Here is a 13,867-nt window from a genome sequence, read left to right on the forward strand (position 1 = left end):
ATTGAGAAGGACGACCACACAGACAGCCGGAAAGGCATACAAAGGACCAATCACAGCTGCTTTTTGTCTGTGCACTTCCGCTTGAGGTCTGCGCGGGTTTGCGACCGTCCGATCCGTAGTCAGGATTTTTTGGAGTTGCGCCACAGCGGATGAAGAGCCTCTGAGCGGTGGGGGGTCGCACACAGAGACAGATTTGACGGTTGCAGAGTCTATGTTTCAGAAGCATAAATTGGCCTTTAGACAGTAAACCCATGCTTCTGATCCAGTGTTGCTTAGGTCACTTCCTCCATTTGTAAAATAACCCTGAATAACAAAAAGGTATAGACACCTTCACACTGGTGTCTAGGGCTGGGCGATATAGAAAAAAAGCTTATCGATAAAAAAAAAAAATGCATATTGATCGATATCGATAATTATTTAAAAGATTTGAAACCATATTTATGTGCCTGGACTTTTAATAATATTGCTAAATGATTTAATTTTAATAAAAAACACAAACACAGACCTTGAATTAAATCTTTATTTAACCAACTTTTTTAACCATAACAGAATTGTTTTGAAGAAAAATAACTTAAGAGACCTGAGTTATGTTATTAAATACTGACAAAGAATAAACTAAAGTGACCAGAAAAGTGACCAAAATGAATATAACAAATAAATAAATCCCCCCGCCGCCCCCCACATTCCTCTAAGCTGAACCTGGTTCAGCTTAGTTTCCTGCTTTAACCTGAGTTATTACTTTGAAGTTTCTGGTCCCTCAGCATTTTTCTCTCAATTGTTAGAACTACGTGGGAAACTGCCCAGAACTGAAAATATATATATATATTTTCACGAAATTCCCGAAGATTCCTCGGAGGAGAGCCGCGTCGGGGCCTACACAGCTCGTACTCCTGCGGGTGTGAGCGGCTGAGATGATAAAAAAAAAAAAAAGTTGGTTTCGTTATCAGACTTCGTTTTCACTGGTTCCCTACAAATTTTCCAGATGACTGTGGTTTGTTTTTTGTCCGACTTGCCATGACCGAAATACTTCCAAACTGGCGAACTACAAAAACCCTTCTTTGAAACAATTTCCTCCACCTCTCCTTGCTGCGACATCTTCATGTGCTCTGTGTTGTGGTTTGAGAGGGCGGCGCTTGGTGACGGCGTGCCTGGGTCCGCGATTGTGATTGGTTGGGAGGCAGTAGCGACTAGCATAAACCTACATGCTAGGCTACAATGAGAAGGAAGGAAAACAGCGTTTCTTTTTTATCGAACTTTTATCGACTCTCTTTTTTTCTATTGCGCCACACGTCTATCGATCGATATATATCGTTATTGAATTATCGCCCAGCCCTACTGGTGTCAATATTTCCTACTAATGTTAGCAAAGGTTAATTGCAGGACACAATTATTATGAAATCTGAGTATTTCTGTGTATGCACTTTGTATATGGACACCTAGAGTAAGTAGGATGTAAGGAGGCCCAGGTGTTGCAATAGCTAATGAAGCATGGCACCACTCGCTATTCAGAATAATGACCTGTGACACAAACCAATCTCAGTAAAACATCTGTCTGAAACAAGGTCACAGAGGGGACAGAATATCTGATCAGTGGGGAAAAAGAAGAAGTTGAGAAGGTTTAGCATATTTATAGAGAACAGGTATGCCTCACCCTCAGCGTAATGCAGCAGGAGGAAAACACTGTCTTCAGAGATGATGAACTTTCTCAGCTGCACCATGTGGGGCACAGACAAAGGCATAATAGTCTTCTTAACCTGTCCGCAGTCACTGCTTTTTCTCAGTCCCTACAACGAAACATGTGTTCAGGGATTACATTAGACAGTAAACTATGTTTGGGAGAGAAATGAGAAAACATCAAAGGAGAAACCTTCCATTAACTTAAAGTGTCGTCTACGCCCCAGGGCAACCCAAAGTCGCTGGATTCATCAAGCTTTATAAAGCATCTGATTTGAAACAGCCCCACAAATTAAGAAGACTCTATGAGGAAATGTGTGGGTTTGCCCGTTTGTGTGTGTGTGCAGTCATTTGCGCGTTAGCATCTGGCACACGTCTCACACCTGAGAGCGGAGGAGCTGACAGAGACAGGCCCATTAGAATCAATTACACCGGTCACACACAGGGGCTTCTGGCACACTTCGCACTCACAGCCAGGATGGCGAGCATACAGCGAAACATACACAAACACCCACTAACACAGAAATGGTTCTCACTTTGAGGATTAACGTCTCCTGAGTTCTCTTGTCCAAGACCAGAAGAACCTGCAGAAGAGAAATGCCATTACTTTCCATCATTGTAAAAATAATAACCAGTAATAAAATATAAGCTGCGTCCAATGGATGAATGGAGCTTTAACACTAAGAGTTTAGGATATATTTTCCACACTCTTGTATCTATTTCTAAACTTATTCTGATGTGTTCTCTTCATCCTTTGACATGGGATTTGGCTCAGAGCTCGTCTGCCTGGCTGTGTTTCCTGGACAGGGCCGCCTTTTACAGCTGCTTTTTGTATCTCTGCTTCCGTCTTCTTGAACCCCAGTCGGCCTCGGCGGATGGCCGCTCTATAACATTTGGTTCAGCTGGAGGTTTCGTACTGTTAAAAGGGAGTTTTTCCTCTCCACTGTCGCTACAAGCATGCTTAGTGTGAGGAATTGCATTTGAGTCAATGAGTCCATGCAATCAACTTGTTTTCCTTAGATAGAAAACTTTGAATCAATATGAATGGATGGTCTGGTTAAGTGTAAAGTGCCTTGAGATGACAAACCTTGAGATGCCTTGAGATGATAAACTGAATTGAAATTGAAATTATTTCGAGATTTAAAAAACCGTCATCAAGTCATGAACACATTTCAACAAAAGGTCAAACCAACTATCTTTCTCCTTTACTTTCAATTCCAAACATGTTTTTTTTTTATCTTCATTTTGTCCCTCAAAATGATCCCTACTTTCCTCGATAACATCTCCATTGCTGTTCTGGTCTGTAATTATCTCAAGGGAGAGCTTGAGCATATGTGTGTGACCCGGTGTGTGTGTCGCTCGCAGGCGACCCTGACTGGGACCAAACAGGTGCAGCCTAAATGGATATGAATGGAGCTGTGAGTAAACAGAGTGGCGGTGCTAGCCAGGGTGCTAATATAATTAAGAAATAAACATCAGGGAAGAGAGGAGGGTGAGCTGAAGAGAGGGGACAAGGGAGGGGCAGTAGGGTGAGGAGCTCCTGCCATCTGTACCCTCTGTCCTCATTTAAAGTAAAAAAATAAATAAAAATGAGGATGAAGAAGAAGGAGGAGACTGCGTCTATAATGCATAAATTGTTTTTGCCTTGCACTTCAGCAGTTTTTGAAATACTGCGCTGGAAAACTCACATATGTTGGTGTAGTATCAACATTTTCCTTAGGGTTCTGTGTGAGTGTGTACGTACAAGGCCGAGCATCATCGATTCAATGTTGTGTGTCATTCTCCGAGCTCCGTGCCAAGTCATTTCATGGCTCAGTGGTGAAGTTGCTTCGCCGGCAGCTGTTTGAGAGGACCAACTACCCAAACTGACCTTGTGGTAGTCATAACTGACGCTAAACATACACACACTCAGCCCTTGCCATACATCTAGTAAATCTATTACATTTTACTGCCTGAGATAAAAGAGATGGGAGAGTGGGAGATAAGGACACAAGGAGGAGAAATCTGAAGATGGATACCATCCGCATTCTTGGTCAGGGGGTTATTATAAAATAAATGACCGCTGGCTTGACCTGAATGGTTATAATTTAAAAAAATAATCTAACCTTAAATCCTGCAGCATCCAAAGACAGATTTATTTCCTAAACAGAGGAACTTGGCCTTATAAAGGACCTCTAAGACTCACTTCATGATTACATTTCAGAATCAAAGTACATCAAAACAAATGGAAATCCTTTCATGCAGCTTAGAGATCTTGTATGCTTACCTTATTAATGACCCCTATCACCCTGTAAGCTGTCAGCTCATCAAATGGACTCTGCTGCCCTCCTCTGCTTGTGGAAGAACAGCACTGAGCACCAAAGGCCTTAGGACAAAACGAAAAGCACAGAAAACTTCACTTTAACTTTAAATTATAAAAAATGCAAACAAATGGGATCTGAATACTGGTTTATAAACATCACATATCTTTTTTTTTTTTTTTTTGCACTGCTCACCACAGTCTGTGTTGATCCCTGACCCATACTGCTTCTCCTATGCAGAGCTGATATCTGCTCTGCACGCATCAGATACTCAGCAGTCTTTTTCTTCACTGCCTCCCGGCGGGAGGCACTTGGTTCACCTGAGGAGAGGTAACCCAAAACATTTACATTTTTAGTTTATCTATAGATAAATAATGATTTAGTCAATAATGAAATAAATATGACTGGCTTATAAAAAGGGAATATCAGTGTCATATTCACTGACGAAAATACAAGTTAGACTTTTGAATAAAAACACTTCTTGCTCTACAAAAGAGTAAAAATATTTTAGAAACAAAACTACTGAAATAGATGTCCAATGTACTTTTAGAGAAAATTGAGAAATTTCTAAAAGGCTTGACAATCGAAATGAGAAATCAGTGGGTGATCTGAACCAGATCATTTCCTGCTTGATCTGGTTCACAAACTCAAAAGATGCTTCCTTATCTGACGAGTGACACCACAGTTAACCTCTTAACATCCACCTCATTTTGGGTAATCCTCGCCTATTTTGCTTATCCAAATCGAAAAGTAAATGACTTAGGAACTGTAAGCCCAAATTCTTTACTGCCGCAGTTATTATAAATGGTGTGTACACCTTGTGATCACCAGTCGGGTCGCACTTTATTATTTACGGGTGCGTGGGGTCGGGGCTGGTTTTTAAATGGGGATAATAGTGGGTTACGGGCCAGATCTCTGTTCTGAACTCTATGGGTGTTGGCGAATACAGTTTCGAAAAATCAGACCCTTGCAGGACTCTAAAGCTACGTTCACACTGCAGCCTGAAGTGACCCAAATCTCATTTTTTTGCCAATATGCGACCTGGATCTGATCTTTCACGTCAGTCTGAAAAACAAAGACCCGATTTTTTCCATTGCCACCCAGGCCGCTTGGCTATGTGGTCCTGAATCCGATACATATCTGATCTTTTCAAATGCGACCTGTGTCTGAACGGCCACATCGCATTCATCTACCCTGAACGCCATTAAGACTCGACCAAGTTCACTATTCTGAACCTTGCTACACAGAAGCGACGAGAAAAACAACTTTACTCTATTTACTTCTACTCTATATATTTATGGTTCTACTCTATATATTTATGGTTGTACTTTTTCCATTTCTTTATGCATTTCTGGCTCATCATACCAATAAGATTGAATTAGAAATGTTCACAATCATTACAAAACTTTTGCATCAATAAATGTAGAAATTAAAAATATATTATATATAAGTTGCTTTAGTTTACTTAAATAACATCACTTACCCAGCAAAAGGACTAGAGTAACTAAACTAAAAGAAAATTCAAACAAACTCTTATAATAACCACCTGTAACCTATAAGAGCTAATGATAAGGACCACAGTATGAATATAACTGAATATCTGGTAATTAAAGGGCAAACACTGTAACTGCTTCAGGTCTGATTGTTGTAGTAAATTTTTTGAGATGTCTAACCTTGTACTCCTTGAAGCAGCAGATCAACCCCACTACGGTAGTATGAAAAAGCTGCTTCGTAGTCCTGCTCGCTTTCCTTTTTTACAGCAAAACCGATCAGTTCACTGGCTTTGTCGAGGTAGTCTGACTTTTCTTCCTTAGTGTTGATGCCGCTGGTTCTCCTTAGACTGCGGGAGAAGAGCTGCGTTCGACTTGGCGTGCTGACCTCGGGGTTAGGGGCTGAACTAATGGGGATAGAGGCAGGAGACGGGGTGCTGCGTTCACGCAGAGAGGGCAAACGAGGGCTGTAGCTACTGCTGGTGGCTCCCCCCTGTGGTTGGTTAGGGGAGGTGCTACCTGAGGCCATGCCATCATCCAACCCAACCAGAGAGTCTGTATCCACTGCCAGGGAGGTCAGGTCGCTGTCACTGGAAGGGCCTTGGGAGACCAGACATACAACAGATTACTAAAACTGCCCAAGTCAAAACATTCAACAACATTTCACACAAATATAACAAAATCTATTTAATCACCTCCATATTCAGATGTTCTAGTCAAATCCTCAGCACCACTGATGTCTCTTTGCACTGAGAAAAACAACAACTCATGAATTATAATACATTAGAAAGTGAAATGTTTCAGGAGGAGTTTTCTATGTACGCCTACCATCAGAACTACAGTCTGATAAACTGTCAGCAAGGAAGTCTGAAAAAGGCTCAGCTGGTCCAATGAGCTCTGAGCCGTTGTGGATCTCACCTCCCTGGCGGAAGATAAATAAATATATCAAAAAATAACTCAATCATCTGGTTTATAACTCATTTTTTGGACAAAATATTGAATACCTTGAAGAAATCTTGGATGTGTTGACTATTATATAGAGCAGGAATATTTGCAGAGAACTGCAGGATATCCTCTGAGCACTGTCTTCTCTCCTCAATCACGGACTCATCGAATCGACCTTTATATGGACACAAACACTTTTTAAACACTGGGTAGTTATAGTGCAAACCGGTTCACAAGTATTTATACAATTAGATCTTTTCACATGATGCCACATTAAAACCATTAACACACACCGTTCACCATGCTGAAGTGAAAGGAAAGGGATATCTGGTTTTTCAAAATATTTGAAAAATAGTAATAATAAAAAAAAAAAAACTGAGGAGTACGATTTAGTCCCATCAGATGTAGTCTAGTAAACTCGCCCCACCCGCCTGCGGCCAAAATCATTTTTGCCTGCGAGTTTGGTCTAGCCTCGATGAATGCCCCAGGCCCTAGAACTGTTGGGCCAATCACAACGCAGAGATGTGTTCCGAATTTCTGGATGCAAAGTGAGTGGGGTTTTCAGTATGGAGCGATATTTGTGCCTTCGGTTTGAGCGCGCAGGAACCAATCCAAGCGAATCCAGAGACAGAGTCGAGCGCACAGCTGGTGTTTAGCGCGGAGAGAGCAGGTGGAGCGCGAGCAGAGACGGATCCGAGAACCCGCAGGGATGGAACGGAGTGTGATGATAGTGTGTTGAAAAGAGTTTTTCAAAGTTGAGCGTGCGCAAGACCGGTTTTGAGCATGCACATGTTGTCTCACTGCGTGCTCAGATTGGTTCCAGCGCGCTCAAAACCGAAGACACAAATATCGCTCCATATTTCAGGGCGGGACGACAAAGCTGCGCGACGCTGAAGAAAGCACTACAAAGAAGATGGCAAAAACTATTGAACAGCTCTCGTTTGACTCAGCTTTGGAATCAGTTTTGGAAGGATTAGACTTGAGGTTTTCGTTGAAACGTCACAGTCTGTTGTGCTCATTGGTCAGAGCGTTGGTCAATAGGCACAGACGGTGGTTTGAAAGACAACGGGTTGTTCTCATCAACAATCTTCCGATGGCTCATTCAACGGGGCCAGACTAAATTACACATTTAATCTCACATTTAGTCTGATTTATCGGGCTAATCAGATGACCACAAATGTCATGAGTGGCAGAAAAACCAGCACCGCACCTCAGCCAAAACAGGGCTGGGAAATAAATTGCATTTGCAATGTAATCACAAATTTTAAAAATAAGATGCAATTTTCAAATCGCAGAGGCAATCAGTTTTGGTTACCCTTGGTTACCCTACATTTAACTTAAGTAAGACACTGACTTTCTCACTCCAGTCCTATAGGGGACATTAATATCCTTAAATCGACCTTAATTCCACAGAGGACGGAGAAGAGTTGAAGCTAAAAAACAGATACTTGAATGCAAGCAGAGGAAATGATTTTTTCGCACATTAACAGAGAACTCCTTCCACAATTTAATCTTGGACAAGCAAGCTTTCAAAGTTATTTAATAAAGGAATCCATGGAGTGAAACATCTACCTACCAACATTATATTGTGGTGGTGCTTTTCTGCTGCTAGACAGAATTAACGGAAAAAGAAAAGTAGAGCTTAGTATAGAATAATCCTGGAAGAATAACTGTAGTGGGTCATGAACACTTGGAGAATGCAGCAGAGTTAACTTTTTGATGGGATGGTCCTACAAAACAGAGTTCCAGTTGAAAATCTTTGGTAATTGGGAAATCTTTATAAAGACACGTAGGATTTTCCTTCCGACTCACGATAATGCTGTTGTTATTTTGCCTAAAATCCCATTTAACTGATAAAAGTTGATTCAGTGACTAATTGTGACCAAGTGGTAAACACACTTTTTTGAAAAAAAAGAGAGACTTTTATCAACTATACTAGAATATATATATATTACAAGGATAAACATAAATGACAGAGCATTAAAGTATTAATGGAATTATTGTAAATATTTTATATAAATGAGTAGGGCTGGGTAAAATAATCGATTTGGATCGATTCCTTAACATTTTTGCAAAATAGATGTGTAGGGAATGAGATCGATTAGTTTTATAGTGACGCGCATAACGTTCACATTCAAATGAGCAGGCGTGTGCAAATGCCGACCCAAGTAACACACCGCTCAGCAAGCTGTACCAACTGAAGTCTGATGTCTAGAACCATTTTGGATTTAATACAGCTAATAATGTGCTGGATATGTGACATTAAGGTGACTTCCCACTACATTGATAATGAGTGGCGCCTTGCATCTCGTGCTACAGACCACCAAGATTACTTCAAGCCAGCCAGCTGCAAATATATCCAATAGTTTGACTGAAGACATTAACAAATGGGGGCTGACCAGAAAACACCCTGTATTCGTTACAGACAACGCTGCAAATATGGTTTGTGCAGTGAAGATAATGCAGCTCATGCATGTCTGCTGTGTCACGTCTGCTTGCTCGTGAGACTTCTCTTTTTTTCTTTGCACAAACAAGTTTGCACTTTTGAGACAATTTTGTTTGCATCTTAAGTTCAAGCTGTCTGATTTATAAGTTTGCACTTGGTGTTTAACATGACAGGAAAAAAATAAAATATATGAGTATTTTGAAACACAGCTGAACCACTTTCATTGTAAAAACAGATCGAATCGAAATGAATCGATTTAGAACTGAATGAATCAAAATCGAATCGATTCAGGACTTTGGCCAAAATATCCAGCCCTATAAAGAAGTAGATAAGAAAAAACTTACCGAATACTTTGGCTTTGGCAAAGGGAGGAAATAGCTCAGACTGGCTACATGCATTTTTGTACAGCTGCCAGAGGTTCTGATGAAGCTTCCGGAAATCACTGTATCTCTTCCATACTATTATCTGTAGAGACAGGAACAGAGAGCATGGCTGGTTGCAGACAGGAGACCAACAATAGTCCTAACCTTAAAAATATTTAAAGCTATACTGAGAATAGGGCTAAAACAATTAATCGGATTAATCGTAATTAATTGATTATTGAAATAATCGTTAACTAACTTAGTAATCGATTAATCATTAACTGGAGTATAAAGACTCCAAAAAATGCCTTTAGCTGACAGAGCGACCCACTTGGAGCAGTAATTATACCAAGATTGTAGAAAAATAAATCAACATTTTGCATTAAAGATAAAAAAAAAAATACTTTTTCATTTATCAGAATGCTCAATCCTGAGCTCCTCAAATGAAAAAGTTTAGTTTCACCTGGTTTAATTTCGTAAAAAGTATTTTTTAAGGAACCTTTCTCTATCCAATTATTAAACAATGAATTGAAAAAATAATCAACAGATTAATCGATTTGCAGAATAATCATTAGTTGGAGCCCTGAGAAGTAAAGGAGGTTTTGAGATGAACATTTATCGTGATACCTGTATCATCTGAAATATAAATGATAGTTTCCTAACAAATCAAATTTATACAGAATCTTGTGATTTCTTTCGAGTAAACGATTCAAGTAGATTAACAAATCTAACTGGAAACATAATTTTTGATAGCTCTTTTACATTTTACAATAAATCCTCAAACTGAAGCTATATCCATGTTAACACAGATGAACAAGTTACTTGCAATGAAACATAATAACCTTATGTTCAGATCAACTTCTGGCTAAAATCAAACATTTCCTATTGATTGATGAGAAACCAGGCAGACTACCACGGCCGGCCTAAAGGACTACTCAGTAATGTAGGAATGTGGTGCTTCGAAGAAAAACAACAAACAAATGTAATTGACATCATGCTTGCTGCATTAGCTCTGGTTCCAGACAAAGGTAAATCCCTCTCTCTGTAAATTCAAGCATTATTCTAATGCATATTGGTGGACATTGCATAAAATGGGGGATGAAGTTTTATTTGCAAGACATAAAAAGTTAAGTCATGAGTTAATAACAATAAAAACTTGGAACTATCAATAAGAAGCACAAGAAAAAAATATGCTCTATTTTGTCATGAATCAGAGCTTTATGATAATGCAATTGAAGCCCAATTAGGCAGTTTTAAAACATGAGATGCAAAGTGAAAAATAAGAAATAAAAGACCAACAGAAATCTCATCTGTAACTAGTCCTGTTTCAAATAGAAGCTACCAATAGCTACTGTTAGAAAAAATTGAACTGCAACCTTTACAGACAAAACAAATACATATAAATACAAAAAAATACAGCTTAAAGCTTTACCTCTTGGACGTCTTCTGGGTTTTTGCGGGAGATTAGCTGTAAAGAAGAGAGGAAGAGCGGACTTTAGGGACCTTTTTTCACTCAAGCAGGGCAGTCGTGAACGTGAGCAGTGTGGGCAGCCCCAGAGTGTCACAAGGACTTCATTATGAAGCAAATGACGAAAGTCTTTAGTGGTGAAACGGGACATCTCTAAAATCATGATAAGTAGCACAGCAGCTAGTGGGAGAAAAGAAACACAGCTCTACCTTGGATCCTCGCTGAGTTTTTATACTTCAAATAATAGTGAAATAATTTCCATAATCACAGGATAATCTTCAATATTTCAAAGATACATTTTGCTAATAAAGAAAAAAGAGAAATAAAAATTAAAGCACTCTTAAGAACAAAAATCTTCCATATTTCAAAGATAAATTTTGCTAATAAAGAAAAAATAGAAATAAAAATTAAAGCACTCTTAAGAACAAAAAGAGTCACAACTGTTTTTAGAATCAGGAAATACTTGAAATCAATAAAAAAATAAATCTACTTGAAATTTGAAATGGAGAAGAAAAAACCTTCAACACAACTGTGGTTCTTCATGAGCTACCTCCACCTTCAGGCCCTAAAGCAGGATTCAGCAGCTTAGTGAGTTAACTTCAGTTTTGACATTAGGCTCTAGTTTCATAATTGAAATATGGATAGAACATGTTCAGATGTGCCCATTTTAATATTAACTCATCAGAGTCTTTTACTACAATTATCATTCATCCTCAACAGATGAAGTAGCTTTTAAGAAAATACAAACGGTTGCTGTTGGCATTTAATTGATCGCCAATAATAACTTTAAATAAACGTATATGTTATTTTTAATTGTCTGTGTCTAGGCTTAAAGGTTTCCCTTTTTAAAAAGCTTATAGGTAAAGTGACTCGGTTTATCCTGAGCTATCTCTGTTGTGATGCTGCTATAGGCTTAAGTTTCTGGAGGACGTAAAGTCCACTTTTCCTCACTCTGCTTCATTCTACTCGTAGTCTCCATTTTTTCCAATTGAAGGTTAAACATTATGACGATTTTTTGCAAACACATTTCACCATTATGCTCTGCAAAGCTGTCAATTGTCAAAATTACACTGTTGCTGGGCCATTATGTCAGCTTTTTTTAGCCTAACGGCTAACGGAATCAGTTTGAGGTGAGTGTCTGGCCACAGGGGGATTCAAGAGGCTTGGCTGGAATCTGTCTATGGTCAAAGTGTTCTTTTCTACCCTATAAAACGCAGAATTGTTGCTGCACCAGTGTGTAAGCCCACCAGCTGCAGTTGGCTCGGCACAATGTCCCACTGGGTCAATCTGAAATGTTGCATATTAAACTATGATAGGTATTCCAAATACTATGCATTGTTATTTCGAGGGGACTGCAAATTTACACTGTAGTGTAAGCTGTACACTGACTACTTTATAATGTATTAAAAGTGTAATTTCTTCAATGTTGCCAAATGAAATAAAAAAAATAATAAAACATACCAGCAGCCTTGAATATTTTCTTTATTTTTGTGAATGAATAGCATCAGAATACGTTTAATATATTGGTTGCTAAGATGATGTTGACTGTGGCATAGAAACATGGGGCTAAATTTGGGCAATAAAGTTTATTTAAGAAAAAAAAATCAACCAGAAAAAAGTTTGAAAAAGACTATACCTAAAGAAAAGTAAGTTTGTTCAAAAGAAAAGCTACTGTTCAGATTCAAGATTTTGTTTTTTTGTTTTTTTACATGAGTTTTTTTTTTTCTTATTTATTCATTACTTTATTTTATTTATGTGGACTAGAGACTGACACGGGAGTGGATTTTCACTCCTGTCCCGTCCCACTCCCACAGAAAAAAATGGTGTCCCGTCCCGATCCCGGGCCAGAGTAGAAACCTAAATCCTGTCCCGTCCCACTCCTGGTGAAATTACTCCCACTCCCATCCCGCTCCCATTCAGAATGACTCCCGCTCCCGCACCACTCCCATTCTTGTTGTTTTTGAGCGCGGGTGAAAAACTCAGAGCGGAAGTTACTATTGGTTTGCTCCCGCTCCCGTCTGCTCCCGTTAATGTTTAATCCTGTACCGTCCCAATCCCGTGATCGTTACTAATACTGACTCCCATCCCACGGGAATCCCACGGGAATCCCGTGACCCATGGGATTCCCGAAAAAATGTCAGTCTCTAATGTGGACCTGTTACAAAAAATATACAAAATGTGAAACATCACGGATAAGTTTATATTTATTATTGTGTTTTAAAAACATTGACCAATGACCAGTGAATCTGCTATGTTCCATGTGTGAAGCATATTTTCCAAAACCAATAACATACACATACAGTATTGATCACAGATCACACTTTAGACACAAGCTGTCAAATAATGAGTACAACCTAATATAGGTTCTGCAATACTCTATACACTACCATATTTTCAGCAGTGCTAAATGTAAACCCTGTTTCTGAAACGGTTTCAGTGGCTGGAAGCACATGAAAGAGCATGTGAGAGAGCATGAAAACAGCAAAAATCATAGAAAAGCAGTGCTTACATACAACACAACAGTGGTGTCAAAAGTACACACATTTGTTACTGAAGTAGAAGTATAGATACTGCAGTTTAAAAACACTCTAGCAAAAGTTTAAGTATCAACTTGACCTCTTTACTCAAGTAAAAGTGAAAAAGTATGTGCTCCAAAAACGACTTAAAGTATAAAAGTATAAAGTAACCTTTAAAAAAAAACAGCCAGATGCAACTATATGAATTGAAAGCTCAATTTTTCAATTATTTCAAAAGATTCTTTGAGATAGGGCCAAGGATGAGGGAGGTCTTGTTGGTCTCCCTCTCCCGATACGCTCTCGCCTGTGTCCGACCTTTCAGACATTTCTACATCTTTTTCTGAATCCTACATTGTAGCATGGCATAGACAATTCACGTTTGCAGTTTGAAGAACACCTGCTTGCTTCTGATGATTTCCTTTAGCTAACCAGTGAGTGTTTGCGTTTTATGACTCATCCAATTACACTAGTTTTAACTAGATGTGGATGGAGCCAATGATCTGCATTGATTGGCCCACATGATGTGACAAATATTTATAAAAATTAAAGTTACACTATGCAACCGGTGTTGATTTTCCAGTGAGGCTCCCTCCAGAGGGCGAAAGTAAAAGTGCACTGTCGTAAATATGCACAGCTGTTCTCCTGGTTTCTCCGTCAAGCCAGGCG

General features: G+C 39.2%; 1 protein-coding gene across 2 annotated transcripts in view; it reads right to left on the minus strand.

Moving 5' to 3' along the window:
* rps6kc1 (ribosomal protein S6 kinase polypeptide 1) overlaps positions 1-13,867 on the minus strand; it is a 38,621-nt gene that overhangs the window by 20,662 nt on the left and 4,092 nt on the right. For both annotated transcript variants that reach the window (XR_005281004.1, XM_038287471.1), the window contains exons 2-11: positions 10,650-10,685; positions 9,200-9,320; positions 6,469-6,584; positions 6,293-6,386; positions 6,160-6,213; positions 5,648-6,064; positions 4,170-4,294; positions 3,941-4,039; positions 2,211-2,258; positions 1,652-1,784 (exon numbers count right to left, since the gene is read on the minus strand). Coding sequence is in view for 1 of the 2 variants with exons in the window: in XM_038287471.1 (XP_038143399.1) it covers positions 1,652-1,784; positions 2,211-2,258; positions 3,941-4,039; positions 4,170-4,294; positions 5,648-6,064; positions 6,160-6,213; positions 6,293-6,386; positions 6,469-6,584; positions 9,200-9,320; positions 10,650-10,685 (1,243 nt within the window). In the remaining variant the exon portion in view is untranslated. The remainder of the gene's footprint in view (positions 1-1,651; positions 1,785-2,210; positions 2,259-3,940; positions 4,040-4,169; positions 4,295-5,647; positions 6,065-6,159; positions 6,214-6,292; positions 6,387-6,468; positions 6,585-9,199; positions 9,321-10,649; positions 10,686-13,867) is intronic.

This window comes from Cyprinodon tularosa, unplaced genomic scaffold (genome assembly GCF_016077235.1).
Source record: "Cyprinodon tularosa strain WSP-4 unplaced genomic scaffold, ASM1607723v1 ctg24, whole genome shotgun sequence".
NCBI classification, from domain to species: Eukaryota; Metazoa; Chordata; class Actinopteri; order Cyprinodontiformes; family Cyprinodontidae; genus Cyprinodon; species Cyprinodon tularosa.